Source organism: Dermacentor andersoni, chromosome 4 (genome assembly GCF_023375885.2).
Source record: "Dermacentor andersoni chromosome 4, qqDerAnde1_hic_scaffold, whole genome shotgun sequence".
Classification (NCBI taxonomy): Eukaryota; Metazoa; Arthropoda; class Arachnida; order Ixodida; family Ixodidae; genus Dermacentor; species Dermacentor andersoni.
Genome location: NC_092817.1, coordinates 27,284,809 through 27,305,029, shown reverse-complemented (window position 1 = coordinate 27,305,029; position 20,221 = coordinate 27,284,809). Strand labels below are relative to the sequence as shown.

Below are 20,221 nucleotides of genomic sequence, written 5' to 3'. Positions count from 1 at the left end.
GCAAATCCCGGATTACTAGGTTGTATAGAGAAATGTGATGTACCCCACTTTGTGCCCTCATATAAACTCAGTTTAGCTCGATGTATATCAGTGCGCGCGACCTAACATGTAATGGACTGGTACTGCTGTCTCTACCGCGTTAGTTGCGACGAGCATGATGACAGCGCGAATTCACATTTTTACACATTCGCTGCGATAAAATACAGCGATCGTTAGCAACTATGATGTGTGATATCCGCTTACATTTGGACTTCGAGGGAGCTATGGGTCATGCCTTGTTTACGTATCGGAACTCGCAACCTGTCGGGAATAAAAACAGGAAGCGTAGCCCAAGCAAACATATTCGTAAATCACTAAAATTATAGGATGCTTAGAAGCTTCATCCTCATGTTCCTTCAGGTAATGACACTTGCAGTCACCGCTGCGCTTTCTCCTGCTTTCTTTCTTTCTATATTTATTTCCTTCTTTTTTTTCTTTCTTTGTGCTCAGTATTGTGAATAAGCGCGCTTCTTCCGAGCGCATCGCTAGCGTTTCTGTCGTGTAGTGTTGCTATGCAGCTTTTGGCGCGAGGGATGATACGTGAGCAGATCGAGAAATTTCTCAGCAGAAGCGACCGGTGTATAGTGGAGCGATTGTGCTGGCGGCACATAAGAACCGCTTCACCGCACAAATATTCCAAATAGACAATCGAGAGGAAAACGGAAAAGCGGCTGCGACTTTCGCCAAGTACCTCGTCACACCAGGAGAACGTAAGCGAATCAGGCTTCCCATCCCGCGCCTATAGCACGCCAAATTTCAAGCTAATAAAAGGCCAGACAAAGCGTGGCTGGCGCTTAGGATCATACCCTGATCTTGCGCGTTTCGCGCCGCTGACGCTAGTGAGCAGACCAGCGATAATGGCCACGTAAAGTGTGTGAAGGCCAGCGCATCAAATCAAGAAAAGATATGGAGCAAGGAATGAAGAAGCGTAATAGAAGCCACGCAACATATGACAGGCGCGAGCTCTGCACACTCGAAAGTGGTTAAAGCCAGGAGCTGCTGATATTACGACTATACAAAAGAAGAAAAAAAGAAAGTGCACAAACGTCGTAAGTAGGGCACTGCATAAAGGGTGCGAACGTATACACATAGTACAGGTGATCAATTCTTGCAGCAAGGCATCTTCCGTCTTCGGCTGGAGACGAACGTGCATGCAGTAGTGACTACGGCAATGCATAAACAACAGGCGAGGAGGTGGAGGAGAAGGGTGAGAGCCAGCAGCAAGGGCTGCTGCTGCTGCTGCTTGTTGCGGCGGGGTGGTGAGAGTCGTCGCCGCGTTCGAAGGTGGCGGAGAGCGAGGGCGGAAGAGGGGCAATCGTGGAAAGGGCACGTCGACGGAGGGCTGCTACCGAGAGTGGCGAGGAGGCTGTCGTACTTAAGCCATCCTTGAGCGGGAAGCCGCGCCGTTTTTGACATATCAGCCGCTGCTGCAGCCGGGCGCGGGCCAGCAGCCGACCGCAGGTGAGGGAAGGCGCGTCACAGACCGCGGCGAGACCCCACGACGCCGCCGTACACCGCTATCCAGCGTCATCGCCTCAACCGCGCGTGCCGTCTCTTCTTCCTCGTGCTGGAAGCGCCGGCCTGGTGCAGAGCCGCCGGCGGAAGAGAAGTCTCGGCGGAGATCTCTGCTTTCCCCGTCCGGACCCACGCCGCGGCGACAGCTAGCAACGGTGCCGCCGAGTGCCTGCGGTTCTTCTGTGCGAGCGGGCAACGCGTGGTGTGCGCGTGAGGCGTGAGCGGTGCCGGGACGCCGCGCCGATCGGTGGTGACTGAAACGGCGGAAGACCTGCGCCAGCCATGTCGTCGACCAAGAACAAGATCTGCCTGGCCACCTTCTCGGCCATCTGCGGCGTCGTCCTGCTCGTCGGAGTGCTGGGACACATCTACTTCCCCACCATCATGCGGGGCAAGGTCGCTCAGGTGAGCAACGCCCCTGCGCAAGCGTACGAAGGGGTTGACGGGAACTGGCACTGGATACGGAACAGGCAATGTAGGCGTATATCATCAGCTCGCATTTTCCGCAGTAAATTGTATGAAGTACAACGGATTAATCTCCTTCCAGAAGGTGCAAAACAGTTTCACTTGATGAAAAGTTCGACATCAACGGTATGTGCGTTTGCACTAACTGTAAAATCGTCTCATTTGCTTTGATCAACATTGAAATTGCGAGAATGAATTACTCAGCATAAAGGCCTCAAAGTTTCTAATGGCGGCCGAACGACGAACAGTGATCGCCCAACGGTCGTGGGTCTCACTCAGTAGATCAATCTTAGCGAAGTCCTTCTAATGAGAAGTTGGAATGAAACAACGACTAGATAATGCAGTCCTTCATAAAATGTTCGAAAAGCTTTTAGCGCTATTGACCGAATGTTAACGGACATCGTGTTAATTAAAGAGACAGCGCTATTTATTTTACCTGAAGGGATTGTTCCTTTCATCGCTAGTCCCGCGGCTGGGAGAACTGGCTCTTGGTCTTGCTCTTGACCTGTGTAGCTCCACCAGAAGCGTCAGCTACTGTGTTATTGTCTCCATGGTGGCAAAAAAAAAAAAAGCAATAAAATAATAATAATAAAAAATAATGAGAAACTTGACATCTTACTTTGCCTATTTTTTTTTTTTTTTACTACGTCAACAATATTTAGGGGTCCCGTTGTCTTCTTTCGTGCGCTGACGTCTGCGCTTGGCACGTTCTAGTTTAACGGTAACAGCCCAATGTCATTTTGTATACAAGGTGTCCCAGCTAACTTGCCGCGAGACTGACCGATCGAGGCACTTTGTTTGTATTCGCCAGCTTCTTTCACGCTCGTAAAAAAACACTTTTATGTAGCAGGTATAGAGCAACAGAAAGCTGTATCGGGAGTTTTTTATGTCGCTCTACAATTTTCTCAATGACACTTTTCATCTAATTAAAATATATTCGATAATTAAATAATTAAGGCTACTTATCTAATTAGGCGGAATGAAAAACAAATTTGAGTATCTCCAAGGCGACGGCAAACAACATTACCTTGGTTCTGTCCAGCTACGTGGCATTCGCATATATTTAAACTCTGGCTAAAGTTAGCTGGGACACTCTCTGTAGTTACGGCGTGACGGAAGCACACATTGCCAGAACCAACTCGGAGAAAACATCACGAAACATTTATCTGCGTGGAAACAATATGACTAGCAATATCTGTGCACGGCATTTAACGCCTGAAGAAACACTCGGCTGGAACCGTAGCGAGAACAGCCACTGCTTGGCGCTTAAATTTACCACGGGCCAGAAACTCGGGAGCAAAATGCGAACTCTGCAGGCACGTTGTAATCTAATCTCCCGGAAGTCAGAAGACGCAGACCCTTGGCACTACTGTGGAAGGCCTGCGCATGTTCGTTTGTAAAGGACGCTTTGTTCCTTTCCCTCTTTTCCATTATCGTTAGTGTGCTAACATTCATAGGATTCCTTACGTCGTTGTGTGCATGCTCTCCCGAGGAATCGTCCTTCTCATCACAAGAGTGTTTGTTAACGAATAAGAAACTAGGTTTTATGATAAGGCAAGTTAAGGGCGTGTATTGCAGATTAAACACATCAGGGTATCCCGGATTACTTACGTTAAAGTATTATTTTTTAAAAAGAAGTGCACGCTACGGCGGAGCCCAACTATGTCAGTATTGTTCAATGTCCTTTTGAGCAACTTAGTTTTGATGGCCGCCTCTATAACTCATTATTTAACCGATATTCACTAGCTCTTAAAGCATTCATTTATGGTTTTGCACTTCAACTGAGGAGTTGCAAAACGTTTTGAGAAATATTAAATTATTTGTTGCCTCGAAGATAGCTGCTGTCGGTTTAGTTCTTCAGAAATCTGAAAACATCGTTCGAGATCGGAAGGAGTACGTGATCAGGCCCTGGCTCACAGCTATATTTCTGCCCGATCGTGTTCTCCCAGTTTCTGATGAACTTCATATTGCACGCAACGAAAAAGTATACGGGGTGATCATTTTAAAATTTTCCGGAATTTTTTTTAAAGTCGCCTGTGGCAGATATGCATATGCTAATTCCTGTCCTTGAGCTGGATTATTCGAAGAAGCGGACATTGAAACACATATTCAACTTATTAAAAATGCAGCAATTAAGGCTTTAATTAATTACTTTGTGGCTCATAATGTAGTTTAGCAATTGTAGCCGGTGAGCTTGCAAGGCGTATAAACTTGAAATGAAACTCCAGGACGACACCACACACTTGCACCCAATATGTGTGCAAGTGTGTGCCATTGAGATGCGCTTTACCCACGGAAGAAGAATACATTTCGGCGCACCTCGACAAGAGACGCGCAGTGGACTGAGCTGACAAGGGCGCCCCGCAACCGGCGGCGGATAAACGCGACGCAGCGCCACATCGCCGACCACTGCGTCTCAAGTCGGCGTTCGGCGCCGTACGCGCCCCGCAGCTCGGTGTTGCGCGAGAGCAAGACGCTATTGGTGGAGAAATCCGAGCTGCGAAAACGGGCGAACGAGCAAAGAATACTGCTACTTTTGAAAACTCGAGGAAGAGTCAAAGAAATCTATTCGGTTTACTAAAGGAATGATGCGCTATACGCATACGCTGAATCATTATATGTGTGCTGTCGTGTGGAGTCGATCCTGTCAGGCAATGACGTAGTTTCCAATGGAAGTCTGCGGGGGACCTCGAGAAAATCCGCTTCCTTGGTAAAAACAAATCGTTTAAATGTTTTTCAACAGCACGCTCTACAACTTTTTTATTAGAGGGGTCCTTTAAAGATAAACGACTGATCTTTGCCGATTAGTAAATGAGGCTATTCGGAAAAAAGAAAGAAGATAACTGGGTTACTCAAGAGAACATTAAGCAATGCGGTGTTGGTTGCGTTCGCGTAGCGGCCACCGGCTTTTTTAATATTTTACTAATCTAGTTGGAACAACCTGTATATATCGCCACTACTTACGTGAACGAGAAGGTTATGCGAAATAGTAATAAGAGCAGCAGTGGTGAATGTTGGTAAGCTCGCGAGGTACGTCGGTAAATCCGCATGCATAATTCCGCACATTGCATGTGCAGTGCAGAGGTGCAGCCTGCCGATTATGTACAGGTAATGTTCTCGTGTAGAGGTAAAGAACCATGTAGAGGTAAACATGTAGAGGTAAAGTTCTCACACAATCTCGGCTGCTATTTGCAGGCCGCAAAAATGTTATTTTCTCAACGATTTTGCGTGCGTTCGCTTAAAAAAAAAAATCGGAAGTTCACCTTTCAGGTTGTCTTAGATAATCTAACACTTGCCACTCCCGCGCACCTAAAACGCGTCTATCACTAATCGCAGGCGAGAAGAAGACAACGACAGGCGGATAGAACGCTATTTTTTTGCTTTCTATGCCATGCTGTGATTTATTTCTGGACGAGTGAATGCACAGCGGCGGCGTGCCAGCTTTCCCGAGTGGTCGCGTTGAATGAAGTGGCAATCTTCTTTCGACGGCCTTTCTTCCGCGCTATGCGCAGGCAATTCCTTTGACATACGAGCTTTCGTGACTCGTCACCAGTTCCGCCAGCCGTCGTTCTACTAGTCTGTTGATTCCTTTTATACATCGCCTGCCGCTTTTGTGGCCTATCAATTTTTGTTCCCAAGACCCTGTGGGCACAGTGAGGTAGGCCGTAGCGAGAGGCGGGTTGGCAACGCAGTCTGCAATTAAATGAGACCAAGCACAGATGTACAGTGCAACTACACATGACAACGCCGCTATCCGAAAATAGAGCGTCAGTATAAAGGCAACGAGGACAAAAAGAAAAAGGATAAAAAAATCGAGTTACTGAATATAGTGCTGTTGTGCTCAATGGAATATTACGCAGTTGGAACAATGCACGCGCTCTGTATCTTGGGCGTCTCCATCGCGACGATTTAGGAGGAACGCATATGAGTCTTTTCTTATCAGCACTTAACAGCAAGCAATAGTACCTGCCTGTTGGCTGGTGTAGTGGCGCGCATTTAAGAAGACATTGAGTACTACGTCTAAGGGAAATGCTTTGCGAAGCCACGACTCCTGTTCGGTTGGTCGGAATTCGCTCAGAGTCGTTAGTCTTTTCACAGCATTTGAACCAAGCAAATAAAACATGGAACTTTAATAACATGCAGGGAATAGAATGAGCAAAGGGCCAACGCTGCGGCTAACAGTGTGGACTCTTCGCGCAGTGCGTGTAATCAGCGTTCAGAGTACTGGCTGTTCTTACCAGTGCGCTCTTGAAGCAGCCCTGTTTAATCTAAGGACAGCCTTTGCCGAATCCTAATGCACCTTCCGCATATCTGTTTAGTGTTGCGCGCGGATCAGCAACCTGCGCAGTAGGTTATGCCGTATGTCTGTGTTTCTTGGAAGAACTAAATGAATGGCAATTATTCGTCTTTCTGAGTAACTATATATCACAATTACTTCCGATACGAGCATAAGATCCCTCATGGCACGTGTTTTTCTGTTGTTACGTAAAAGTGTAAAAGGGAACGACGGATCAAGCATAAAGCAGCCATAAATAAATAAGCAATCCTTATGGATTTTCGAAACGTTCTTTCTGCATTTACATTTTTTTTCCTTCACCAGGATAATTGAGTGTGCGTGTATATATATATATATATATATATATATATATATATATATATATATGTATATATATTACAAAGTTGTTGGGCACCTCAAATAACCTCTGAATCAAGCATTTGTTTAGTGCTCAGCTTTGCCTCTTTGGTTTTTCCGAAAAAAAAAAGAAAACAATAGCGCTTATATTGTTCCGATGCATCGAACGATACAAGCACGCGCAGGTATTGTAGCACCTGACAACGAGCTGCGGAGGAACACGTAAGCAACAATAAACCCTGTTCCGCTCGTCGGCAGAAAAACAGCACGTGCAGCCCGCCTCCTCCCCAAGGCAATATACCGCTGCGCCTGCGTACGCCAACAGTTAAACGTGTGTAAGGCAGTGGTGCGTGAAAACAGGTGCGTCCCCGTAGCGCGCGCATCTCGGGGGCGGTGCTCGCACCGACCTCTCCCCCCCACCCCTGCACGCGCCGCCCCGAGGCGATGCCGCTGGCGTTGTGAAGCGGCGTAAGCGCTGGCCCGTCTTTTTGTTGGCAAATTCCGACGAGAGAAGTAGCGTGCCAGAGAACGGCGTGGTCTTCCGCGGCACCATTTTCCGCTCACAAAAAACTGACGCAAGAAAAAAAAAGAAAAAAAAATTCAAAGCGACGTTTTCTCGCAATAAGGGTGTATATGCGAAAAAAATGTCCCATTTACGAAAAATTTCTTTGTTCTGGCCGTCTAATGGCTACTTACGTAACGTCTTACGTAACCGCTGTTTTTGGAGCTCCTCCTGTGCCTTCTGACAAGTTATATAAGTTTAATCGATCGGAGACGAGCGGCGTGCTTGTTCCTTTGATCAACACATTGTATTTGGGGCGCGCGGACTGGTAGCCCGGCTTTACTAATCCCAGGCCACAAAGGATAGTTAAAAAGAAAAGAAGAGGTTTTTGAACTAGGGGTTCCTGCCTGCCTTTCTTGCACATTTTCTTTTCTTTTTTTGTGGCGTAAATGCATTGCACCAATTTTTGCAAAAATGGTGGGACAGCTTACACACTCGTATTATGGCTAAAAGACCAGTGTACTGGTTAACAAGATCCTTCGTATACCACATACATACAGGGTTAAGATAACGAACGCTGACAGAGCGTTGCAGCAAGGGAGCTGCTCGTAAAGGCCAGTGAAAAGCAGTCACTACGAAGAGACCCATTTTGCGAAGCACGCAGTCGCTGCAGCGGCGGGACCACCGCGTGCAGTTGTGAGGCGCACAGGTCGACCTGTACGCGAGGCAATCGGGACGACCGGCTTCCCGTTTAGTTTTGCGAGGAAAATTCTGCTTCGTCGCTGCTCCCGCGAGCAGCTGTGCACATTCGCGGCAGCCGTCCCCCGTGCGCTAGCTGGAGCGTTTGGCAGGGTGTGCGCTACCGCGGGGCGTGACGCAGCGCTTTGTCGATGCATTGTGCCCTTTATATGGTCACAAACACGCAGTGTATATATATATATATATATATATATATATATATATATATATATATATATATATATATATATGTAGAGAGAGAGAGAGAGAGAGAGGTAAGGCAGGGAGGTTAAATTCTATAGAATGACAAGATAAATGCTTGAATGAAAACACAGTGCGGTCATGCGTTCTTCAGCTATCCTTGTATCGATGTTGACACGCACATCTTATTTCTTTTGAAATATTAAGATGGTTACATGGTTACAAATAAGCAAAAAAGTTGTAAGGCGATATATATATATATATATATATATATATATATATATATATATATATATATATATATATATATATATATATATATATATATATATATATAGGTAGTTGTACAAGACATTTGTAGCCAGTCCGCATATTGCCTAAAAGTGTGTTCTGAATGTTGTACTCTCACTCCGTGCACGTGTTGTTTGCGCTTGTTGGTAAGGCTTGCGTCCCACTTTTGCTGGGAGACTGGCAGCCTGCACACCCGCTTTCGCTCGTTTTTGTCGCTTGTTTCAGTAGTCCCATTGGCAAAACGCGCCTTCACGGCGGCGACGTTGCCGCCTGCTTGTGGGCGCCTTGGCTTCTACACACCACGCTGCGTGGTTTTTGACGAGAGGAGCGTTGCGCCAGCACGACAGCCGCCGATTGGGAACGGTAGCCGCGCGCAGCCTGCTTGCCCACAATGCGGGGCAGGGATACGGAGAAACAGGGAGCAGCGGTCGCTGCCACTTCTCTCGGAAGCGCGGAGGGCACGCCCTTGGCACTGCTGGACCTGAATGCAAACGCGCGCGTGCGCCGGGACGCGGCACATTATAGAGTCGAGGGAGACATCCACCACTCACTGGGTTACGACATTTTCGCGGGCGCCGACCTCTGCCGTCGCGGTGGCAGGCTTGTTTTATAACGCGGAGAACCGCGCTCGGAAACTCTGCGCGGGAATGTGTCGAAACAGGGCTATGTGGCACAGCGTCATAAAAAAAAAGAAGACCACTTTAAAGGAAATACTTTCCGCCAGGACGTATTACGGTGAAGCCACGTAAGAAACTGGCTTGGCTTTATGGCGGTTGTCGACAAAAAATTCAGTTAGGAGCAAGCTTCTTTTTCTTTGGCTGCTGCGTGAATTCTGTTTTCGTAAAGTCGAGACAAATTCTCTCAGGGGCGGTCGAAGGGTACTGAGACGGAAGACAATAATTTTATTACTTCTTTGTTTCTTTTTTCAAATAAGAAGTTGAGTAATCTTATCTGTACGAAACGCTATAGCACCTGCTATGATCGTATTTTAGTCGACATTGCCTAACCCCGTTGTTGCGCGTTGTAACAGCGCTACAAACTTAGGGTCCGAAGCCAACCAACCTCCCATTGTCACTTACACCATGACCAATTACTGTCACTCAAAGGACAGCTTTCGTTGCTGTGAAAGGTTTATTTATACGGATGTGCCCTCAGGCAATTCTTCCCCCCCCTCTCTCTCTCCCTTTCTTTCTCGTACGTGTTAGTGATTATCCGTGATAAAGTGCAATATTTATTTTTTTCGTTTCCTTTAGTTCTTTGTGCAAACTCATGTTTTGCCAATAAGTGAAATACATTAGTCGGAAACGTGTTGCTTCCGACCTCTCCGGATAGACATCGTGTTAATCTTACCTGCCTCACTTTACACGTAACTTTTCGGGTTGAAGACTCGAATGAGTGAATTTGAAAACCGGAAAGCGTTGTGTCGCTGCTCATATGAGCTCTTCGCGCTTTCTGTTGCAGCGTATAATCGGCTATTTGCGGTAATGTCGCGTTATGACGGCCTCAAGCGCGCACCGCTAGCGGACGCTGTACAGATGCGACTTCGCAAAACCGGCACGCAATGCAAAGCCCGGCAAGCATTGTCTGCACGCGTGAAGAATTGTTCTTTCTATAGGCGAACCGCCGTTTGTACTTCAGCCGCGGCTGACCGTAGCTTCTGGACCTACTCGTCCTCGACGCAGCTGTCGTTCGGATGCTCCATCTGTGGTCCGGCGCGAACGAACTTTGTGCTGTCTTCATCGCTCAGTAGGTCGTTGTCGGTGCTTGAATATACTTTCGGATGACGTTGCCTAAGAACGGTGCATTTGCGGTCGCGATAATTCGATCCCATTTCTCAGGTCAACATCGCGTCGCAGTTCGCAGTGAACCGCGCTTCATAAAAGAGCTTATCGTTGTTGGTAGCTCGTCAAATCATCTTGCAATCCTGGGGCTCTCAGTTAGTCCAAAATAACGAGCCCCCCCACCCCCTCCCCTTTTTTTTTCTTCATATAGATGCTTCAACCAACAGAGTGTAAGGATATATCAAAGCCTGAATTAATTGTCGCGTCGATTTCACCGAAGTCGACTGCACTTAACATGCGCCTTAACATGGGTGAGCGTGCAACGGAGAAGTGCGCACAAAAGAGCGACCGTAACGGCAGCGAGCTTCCGTCCGAGACAAACAAATGTGGCGTGTTTGTCTAACGTGCGTCGTGGATGGTGTGCATTGCGAACAAGCCGTCTGACACCCGTCAACGACAACGTGTGCTGTAAATATCGGCGTATATGCCGTGCAGCTACCGTACAACTGCGAACGGCACTGCGTTCTCGCCTTGTGTTGAGCTCGCTGCACTGTTTTCTAACGCTATTGCCCGAGGCACTGAACAGTTCCTGCTCGAACACGAGGGAGCGCGCATAGTTCAGAACGTGCGAGCGCATCGTTAGGTTTTCATCTATGTACGATGGAAGGACGTTTTGGTGCGGTGCATTCGGTGTACACATTTCGTACTGTGGCTGACAGCCTACTGAACGCGCCGAAACAGGTCAGTATTAGAGAGAGAGAGAGAGAGAGAGAGAGAGAGAGAGGTCATAAGAGAAATGCAGTGAGGTTAACCAGGCTGAGACCGGTAGGGTATACCATGCACTGGGGAAGGGGATCAGTATTAGAGTTCCTCTAGAGAAAATGGGAATTTCGAAGGTATGCGAACAAAGGTGCAAAGGAATCGCCAACACAACGCTCTCTGCATAACTTTCCTAACTGTTGGTTTATGAGGCAATCAGATTGAGTTTCTGTTGCACTGTCGCAGTGCGCTGGGAAGTATTTTAAGCGCGAAGAATTTCTTGGCGAACATTTGCCACTTTGACAGTATCGATCTATTTAGCCACCTACGTCTTGGTGCTCTCATGGTCATTGCGTTAACTTGGTAGGTACCAAAATTCGCATAGTGTGACAAGAGTGTATGACGAACATAAATGATAGGTCATGACATGAATATCATGACATGTGTGTCATGTAGGTCGTGAAACAGCCGCCTACGTCTTGTTGCTCTCATGGTCGTTTCGTTCACTTGGTAGGCTTCCCCGCACACTGCTTCGCATAACATCGATTCCCACAGGGCGTGGGATCTGCCGGCTATATATATATGACCAGAGAGGAAATCATATTATAAAAGCCTCCTTCTATGCCTACCGCGCGTGCTACCCTGTCTGACGAAAAGCGCGTCAAAATAGAACGCTTCGCTTATGCTGGAGAGCGGCTGCATGAGCCTGGAGTTCGTCCCCATCGGTCGCTGCTGCGCGTCTTCGATTCGCTGACCTAACAAAAATTGCAGGAAGGACGCCTTTCTTATCTTCCTGTTTTTTTGCTAAGCAAAGCTGTCGCGAGAGCTTCTTTGTTGAGTGTACGGATTTTAATTTGACATGCAAGGAAGTTTTCATGAACTGCTTCAGTGGAGTGCGGGATCAGAACGTGGACGTTTTGTGGCGGGTATTTTCCTTCCGTGAAAAGCGCGTCGGCGAACGCTGTCGGCTGGGCGTGGCTGCAGTTTTGTTGTCTATCAGACCCAGATATCTAGCACGTATAGCAGTGGCAGCACTCTAAGCAGTGTATCACACTGATTCGCTGAAATATGCACGCTGTCAGCCGAAGTCGATGCATCGTGTGTGTTTTCTTTTCCTGAATAGTCTTCCCAAGACGCAAATTCAGAGGGAGAGATCGCGCATTAGCGACTTATCCCCATATACGTAGGCGGACTTCGGCTAAAAGGTACAGTCGGCGTCAAAAGTTCATCTACTGCGGGATCTGCTAAAAAAGTCGAATTTCCCAGCAGTTTGCAGCCGTAGCCTGATAAACCATACGGCGTTAAACAAGCTGGAAATAAAAGCGAAAACGAAGCTGGCGCGTCCACGCTGCAAGAATATATAGAATTTTTTCGCGCTGTTCATGAGCGTTTGACGCTGACCGTGCATATTCAACTTCGTCGGGCGCAGGGCATCGCCGGGCCCGTGAACTTGAATTATTCCCTGCAATACATAACATATGTCGATGACTTATACGATAATTAATTGGCAGAACAACATCTCTCCTGCAGCTCTTCTGAGTAGGCACTGAAAATGTCAGGCTAGAAAATTTTCATGTCGCAAGAAAAAAAAAAGCGTGAAAGAGGAAAGTTGGCTGAGACACAATGATTGCTTCAGTTGTTGATGAGTGCAGGGAGAGAGGGGTAGTACCCCTCTGATGAAATCTGCATTCGGTGAATTGTATAGGAAGAGCTCCGAGCGGAAAACATCTCTTACGCTTGTCAAAGAAAAAAAAAATTTTGGCAAGTTGTGTGCGTTACACCACTCGACAATACAATTTTGACAGTTGTGCGAATTACACAGCGACGTATCCTGTCCCCGTCCAATTTACGGGAGCCCTCCGCTTTGTTAGGTATTGCTTTTTGTTTTCATGCGCTTTCAGGGCAGGTACATATTATAGCTGTATACTGCACGTAAGCAACGTTAAGTGTATGTCACGTTCGTGGTTACGTCCACAAAATTGATTTCTTGATTTTTAGTTTGTTTTCCTTATTTTTTCTCTACCATGAGGCTCTGTGGTATCCATCTCTAAAATAGCCGATTTTTATCATCGCATAATAAGCGCACTCTATACGGCACTGTAAGCGATCGACGACTCGAATGTCTCCCAGGGAAATGGAGCGGGATGCGAAGGCGAGGTGGCGGGCGCGAGACACGGCATAGGCGGTCGTTCAGCCTGTTCCGCTTTTTCTCCGGGATGTGGGGCAGTATACGAGTGGCGTATATAAATAGACATCCTCTAAAGCTAAAGCTCGTCGCAGCCTCCTATATTTAGCTGCTTGCATCATGTAACGTACGAGGTTCAGCCTGTGAAAACGACCTAACCGACAGAGTGAACGCACTGTTGTCCACACGGATGCCGTCGCAGCTTCGCCAGCGAACAATGACTGCGCTTGATTTCCGCTATAGTTCTGTTCCAGACAGCTGGGATGCACATGTAGCAGCTGGTAGCATAGCCGTATTTACGCTTGAAGTCGCGACTGCGAAAACAGCACGTGGTCCTGAAAACGGGAGCACCACCGTGTTTTTACAATATAATAAAAGGAAAAGGGGATTCTGGACTATGCGGATAACACGACTTCGAATGTTCAAGCGCGCGATATTTTGGAGCAGGGGAGCGTATGACGTAGCAACATAAAGAAAATACAAAGAACAGCAATGACACAGCCAGATGGAGAAATGAATCGGGCGTTTTTAAGGCTGAGCCACTGCGGCTAATTTATTTTCGCGGAATATTTTTCACTTGGTGGAGCGCATTTTACTGAGGGTAAACGTATTACCAGAGTCCTTTGACACATTTGATAGTATAAAATGACTCTGGTATTACCCATATAAAGTAAACGACCGCTGAATGCTAAATGTCTCGGTGACTTATCGATCTCAGTCATTTCGCAGATTACGCTCGCATGGGAACTCGCTAGCTACGTGCGCGTTACTAGATGAAGTCACGACAGCCAGACAGCAGTGTATTCCAGGACGCCGGGCAAACGTCCTGCCCCCGGTACCGCGGTGAGCAGGCACGAGGAAGACTCGTTACGGGATCGCGAATGCATTGCTGCTCTCCCCATGTGGAACTATACAGTCAGCCACGCGTCATGCCAGGCGGACGTTTTCAACGTCCGCGCAAAGTGAGCTGCCCGCTGAGGCCCCGTATACTTCGAGATCATACCCGGAAAGCAAAGATAAGGTGTGATGTTTATCGAGATATGTAGGCCAACTCCTTCTTCCGTGCAGGAAGTTTGATCAGGCCAGCGCGGCCTTCGGCCTAAATAGTGCTATTCCCAGAGCGCTAGCGAGGTGGTTTTCGGCTTCTGAGAGTGAAATGGTCGTGACCGTGGAGAACTTATGCCCCACTTTTGTGTCAAGGCCACAGACGATTTGTTTGCCTGTTGTTACTCTGTCGGTATTATGCGCAACCACCCAGGTTGCCCAGGCAGGGGCAGGAGTTGTATTGCGGTGCAGCGGTAAACTGCGCAGTGTGCATGGTGTAACGGCATGATGAAAGCTTTCATTACGTAATCTTAGGCACAGAACTTGTCTACTTGGAGCGGTCTTCTGACATGGCAAGCGGACCTGCCGTGGTGGCGTAGTGGCTGCGGTGTTGCGCTATAGTAAGCCCGAGGGTGCGAGATCAACTCCCGGCCGCGGCGGCCGCATTTCGATGGGGGTTAAATGCAAAAACGTCCGTGTACTGTGTATTTGGTGCACGTTAAAGAAACCCAGGTGGTTAAAACTAATCCGGAGTCTCTCAAGACGGCGTGCCTCATAATCAAATCGTGGTTTTGGCACGTAAGAGCCCAGGATTTAGTTGGTTAATATGCCAAGTGGAAGACTTCCGTTCGTCTCGCTCACGTAACCGTGTGCTTCTTGCCAATGAGAACGCAGATATTATTTGTCATACGCGAGAAGCCCCATGTCCTAAGAAAAAACAAAAACAAAGCCAACTCGCTTGCAAAGCTGGTATTATACAACAGCGTGCTTGATGCTTGAGCAACAGCCGTTGCCCATAGAAACTGCACTGGATGGCGTGATCGGATGCCAGGTCAGGGTTTCCGTGCGCGAAATTAGTCGATCGCAATCGGGCCTCGGCGTATCGTGTTTTTTAATCTTGTGGCCAAGGGCAACAGCCCTTGCGTTATCCCTACTGCTTCGTCTCACGATCTGATATAGTGCGAACGCGGTCAGAAGCCTGATCACATCACGCACGTGTATTTGCCATGCAGTGTTTCTCACGTAATGCCAAGGTTGAAGCTCAGTTGGCTTCCATTCAACTGCTGGTTAGCCTCAAGGAAGGCCCCAGGATGTTGCCAAGAAATACGACAGTATCTTTTCTAATCGACGATGGGGCACAGAATATTATTAACGGAACACAGACCCCTGTATACGGTGAAAAAATTAGGATCAAGAGGCACAAAAAGGTTCAGGTTTAGGTCACTTGTCTTCTAGGGCAGTAGCTATCTGGTGGCAGATAAGATGAGTCCCTCTAGCAATGAGTCGAACAAGGTTTGTCTCATGGAGTGGCTGCGTTAAGGTATTCCTCTGGCCTGTAGCTCCCGACAATTTTCTTTGCTCTTCTTCGTCATGACTAGTGACTATAGCAAGAAGAGTACGTGTCCGGCGAAGCTGCCAGAACGGGGAGGATACTTTACTCAGAAGCGCCTAACGCCAGCTATAAGCAGCGTGATTTTTTTTTTTCAAGCTTGATATACTATCACAGTTCAGGTTTAGTGATTTCTTGGTAACAGTTGGCGCGTGTTGTGCTATAGTTTGAACAGGAATAATGCAACGGTGGCACGCACAATGTCTGCATAATGTCTTTCTCTAAAAGATGCATTATGCGGCGCAAATAATTGTGTGGGAAAGCATGTTTTCAAGAGACATTGCGTAGGGAGCAGGGCAAGTAAAGGGTTCAGACGGTGCGACACTGTTCTAGAACGTATCTTTTCAAGAAGCATCTCATCGAGAATAAGTAGACAGTGATACAGAACTGGCGTTGACATTTTGAAGCAATGCAAATATAATTCCAGAGTCGTGATGTCCTCGCATGCGCATAAGCCGCCCCTAAAAGGCAATATGCCATTGAGAGCGATCAATACAGTAGTGGACTAATTCATCCAGCTTTCAGTAAACATTTTCCATTTGCACGAAGTCATCTTGCGCCATCCTCAATATAGCTAAGAGTTTGAATGCCGTACTGTCGACGGGATGTGCTCAACAAAAACTGCATTGCATACGGTGGACAACGCGCACCTAGCCAAACAGACGAAATTGACAGGGTTTGTACGGCGAGAATGATTAATAATTAGCAGTTAAACAAAAAAAGAGAAAGAATACCACTGCTCATTTTATTCATCCTCTATTTTCAGCACTCAACCCTTCAGCCATCCTGAACAAGCTTAGCTTTCCACACAAAGCCCTCCTCATAGTGGTTACGACGAGTTCAGCTCGTTCAGATTTATAGTTTGTCGCTGGAGCGCTCCCCGCGAGGCACGCTCGTTATGCCTGGTGCAATAAGCAGGTTATGCAAGCTTTGGCAAGAAGTTCTTTAATGTATGAGGAAACGGGGGCCAAGCGTTTAATCCGAACTGTCTACTGAAGCAACCAGCATAATGTAAAGTTAAGCTCTCTTCCCTGGTTGAATAATAAGTACCAGGCTCGTGATTGTGCATCAAGAACACTCGGAAAAACTGTCCTGTCACATCTTCAACTTAAAAGCAATATTGAGAGAGATGGTCATGATTATAACTTCCTCTCACTTTAAAGAAACGGTCTCTGCGTTAGCATTAACACGTGTCTCCACGGAACCCCGTACTTCGACGAAAACATCAGTCGCGAAAAAAAGAAAGAAATCTCCCCACGGCACAGATTTTATCGATGCAAAGGCCTGTTCTATATAAAGTCGCTCAAAAGGCTCGATTGCGTAACCGCGAGGCACCTTAGCACCTGAACATACACGGAACGCAGTCTCTGAATGTTTCCGTCCGCCTAATGGTTGACTGCTTGATGAATGGTTGTGGCAGACGACGAATCCTGCGTTATCTAACGCCCTTTTGGCGTTTTACGTACTTTAAATAAAGGAGCCTTCCATTCCTTACTCCCTCTATTTTTTTGTTTTTGTTTTCTGTTGCTGCCTTTCCTCCGTCACCAGTTGTTGACATAGTTTTTGCCGAGAGCTTAAAGCGCGCGTCCTACTTTCCCTGTGTATTCAGGTGCTCCCGATGGTCCTAGGTTTGAGAAAGAGGCTACAGCGCACCACGGTAGAATCTGAGTGCGCATATGCACTGGTTTAGTTTACCAAGGCTTACCTTGCGTACCTTGCACGTGCGTATATGCAGCGCGCTGTCTGTTGCACAGCTTGCATGATAACTCGATCTAGTTAACATTCTACTGAATCGAGATACGTGGGCCAGCACTGCTTTGTTCAGTGTTAGATCCTGCAGCGCAACGCCAAGGTGTGGAATGTGCTATCAACTGGTGCACGTGCCCTGCATTTGAAAAAAAAATGCAGATTCCACGCACTGTGGGAATCGATATAAGCGAAGCTTTCTTTGCTGGTTGCTTTGATTGACGATAATTAGCGGTGATGTTGACTGCGAAAGCTTAATTTCTTCAACGTTTAGTCTGATATGAGAGTGGTGAGTTGATGTTCAACTTCACCTTGCTTGCACCACTGCTGTTTGCGTAGTACACAAAACACGCAGGGAGAGGTGTTTGCTTGAGAAGTTGTTGTGCGCCATATTTGATAACCTCTGAGAGGGTAGAGCACTGTCATTGCCTCACACGGCACGTCGCATCGTGGCAGAAGTATCAAACAAGAATTAGACTATGGGGCTGGTAGGTGCCAAAACCACAATCGAATTATGAGGCACGCCGTAGTGGCAGACTCCGGAATAATTTTTACCCTGTGGTGTTCTTTAACGTGTCCCAAAATCTAAGTGCACGTGCGTTTTCTATTTCGCCCCCGTCGAAATGCGGCTGCCGCGGTCGGCATCAAATCCACGACCTCTAGCAATGCCATAGCCGCAAAGCTACCGCGGCGGGCCCAGCAGTGTTGATTTGACAGTCGACCGATTCCGTAGTGTCGCTTGGATCCTGCGGTACGCGTTAATTAATGCTGGTCTGCTTCTGCACGCCCTGCGTAAGTTGTCCAATAGACATATTGGCACGGTGTTTATTTTTCAGAAATAGCAGAAACTTACTGTACCGTACCTTGAACGTAAGTTTATCCAGTTTACCCACAATAGCTGTCGTGTGTATAGTAATAGCATTTTCTTGCCTTCTCACGTCACCTTTTCCCCCTCCCCCCTATTGTATGAGAACTGCCTCTCGCCCTCCTCTCTACAATTCTATCTACGTCCTCTCTGGACTCGCACGTTATTAGAAAGGTAAGCGCTGCGGTTTCTCCAATGCTGTTGAGGGGTGTCACGGATAATTACACCTGTAAAGACGCTAATGTGCGACGCCCAGGGAGCTCCAGACGGCATTGTGCACATTCGAAGCGGTGCGTACCAAACGAGTTTCTCATGTCGCCTTTCCTCTCTGCCTGGCTCCTGTCATCTATACACGCGCTCTGAACCACACCCGGCGCAGTGTGCCAGACAGCAGCAGCAGTAGGAAAGTCGAAGGAAGAGGCAAATAAAGCTTAGCTTTAAAAATGGAGTTGTAACATTGCTATTCTAGTGTTGCCCGCCGTGGCTGTCATGAAGAGCTGCACTTCGAACAGGGTCATTGAAACTTTGTTTGTGCAGTGCGCCCTGGCCAGCTTCGCGACGCTGGTTCTTCTTCAACATGCTGCGCAGCCGCATCAACAGTGTTCCGGCAGGTCAGGAAAACAAGTTTATCGCGCACCAACCCTCGACCGGTGGTGTCGCAAGCGCGTGACTTGTGATAGGATCTGTCCATCTCGCAGTTTCTGGAAGAGCTCTTCCGTCTAAGTCGAACACAGCAGTGCGTCTAAAATAATAATAATAATAATAATAATAATAATAATAAAAGAATACTGGCATTGAGCTTTTGTTGCAAGGTCGTCAATTTTGCTGATGACAGAAGAAGACGGCTTGCATATAGTTAAACCGATAGTAGAATACACAGTCGTGCAACGCCTTCTAACATAGTACACGATGAGTGAGTGTGGCGTACTGGGCACACTGGATTGCTTTCCCGTATCTTTGGCTTTGTCGTCCAACTGTAGTTCTACACGCGTGTGCCGCCGCAGCAAGAAATGCATATGAGCGCAGACGGTTAGTCTGTATTACAGCTCTTCTCGTGTCGTTATCTCCAGGCACCATCGCTTCGACATTAAGCTGAAATTATGCGTTTGCGCGGCGCAATGAACCAAGACTTCAGTCACATAAAACTCGTAACTTCTCTGAGGTAGCCCAGAATTTACTTTTATCGAGGCGTGTACGACATTGAGGCAGCACTGAACTGTGGTGGTGGTGGTGGTTGGGGTGAGAATGGCAGTGTCCTCACTGCTGTCGTTTGTTACCAGGTAGAAGTTAGGATGTCATATGCGAGTCCATGTCATATAGGCGCCGGTTGGCGAACTCCGGTGTGTTCCTCTTCCTTATATAGTAATAATATGGGCAAGGCCGCTGAGGTGCCACGTTGCAGCCATTCTCAGCAATGGTAACGAAGTGCTTTCATGTGCACGATATATGCAATTTCTGTAAGACCACACACGTCAGCGAACTCACCGCAATTTCCTTCTTTCCTTCCCTCCTCTCTCTCCCTGTTATCTGTTTTCCCCCTTTCCCATTACCCCGGTGTAGGGTAGCCAACCGGACGTTATTCTGGTTAACCTCCCTGCCTTCTACTTATCTCTTTCCCTCCCTTCCCCTCCCGGGCAGTTTTATCGGCACTTTCATTGCCAGTAATGTTGCAGTGCCCGGGTAGCTACTTACATGTAATGTCGTGGCCTCCATCCACTGCTTGATGGTAGCGTAATAGTATCTCTGCTACCAATTGTTCATGTGAGCTGCGGCGCAGAGCTGCTAAGAGTGATTGCAGGGCTGCCTTTGAGTCACAGAATATAGCCCAGCTATAACCGACGGGAAGAAACGTTACTGTGACACTTGCGAGTAGAAGTTTCTTTCACAAACGCCTATTCATTCCTAATTTAAATGGTGGACAGTTCCAATTGCAGCACATGTGCTGTCGAAGAAACGACCAAACATTTCCTGGGTGAGTGGTGCCTGAAGTTGTAAAAAGTACCCTTCGGACAACTTTGTGGCACTCAGATGACTGGACTTTCACAGAGGAGATCTTGAGCCCTTGGT

General features: G+C 47.5%; 1 protein-coding gene across 1 annotated transcript in view; it reads left to right on the top strand.

The window, feature by feature from the left end:
* The first annotated feature begins 1,370 nt into the window (after positions 1-1,370).
* LOC126536600 (lysosome membrane protein 2-like) overlaps positions 1,371-20,221 on the top strand; it is a 63,989-nt gene continuing 45,138 nt past the window's right edge. Inside the window, exon 1 of the mRNA XM_050183633.3 lies at positions 1,371-1,959. Coding sequence (XP_050039590.1) covers positions 1,837-1,959 — 123 coding nt within the window. The 5' untranslated portion in view covers positions 1,371-1,836. The remainder of the gene's footprint in view (positions 1,960-20,221) is intronic.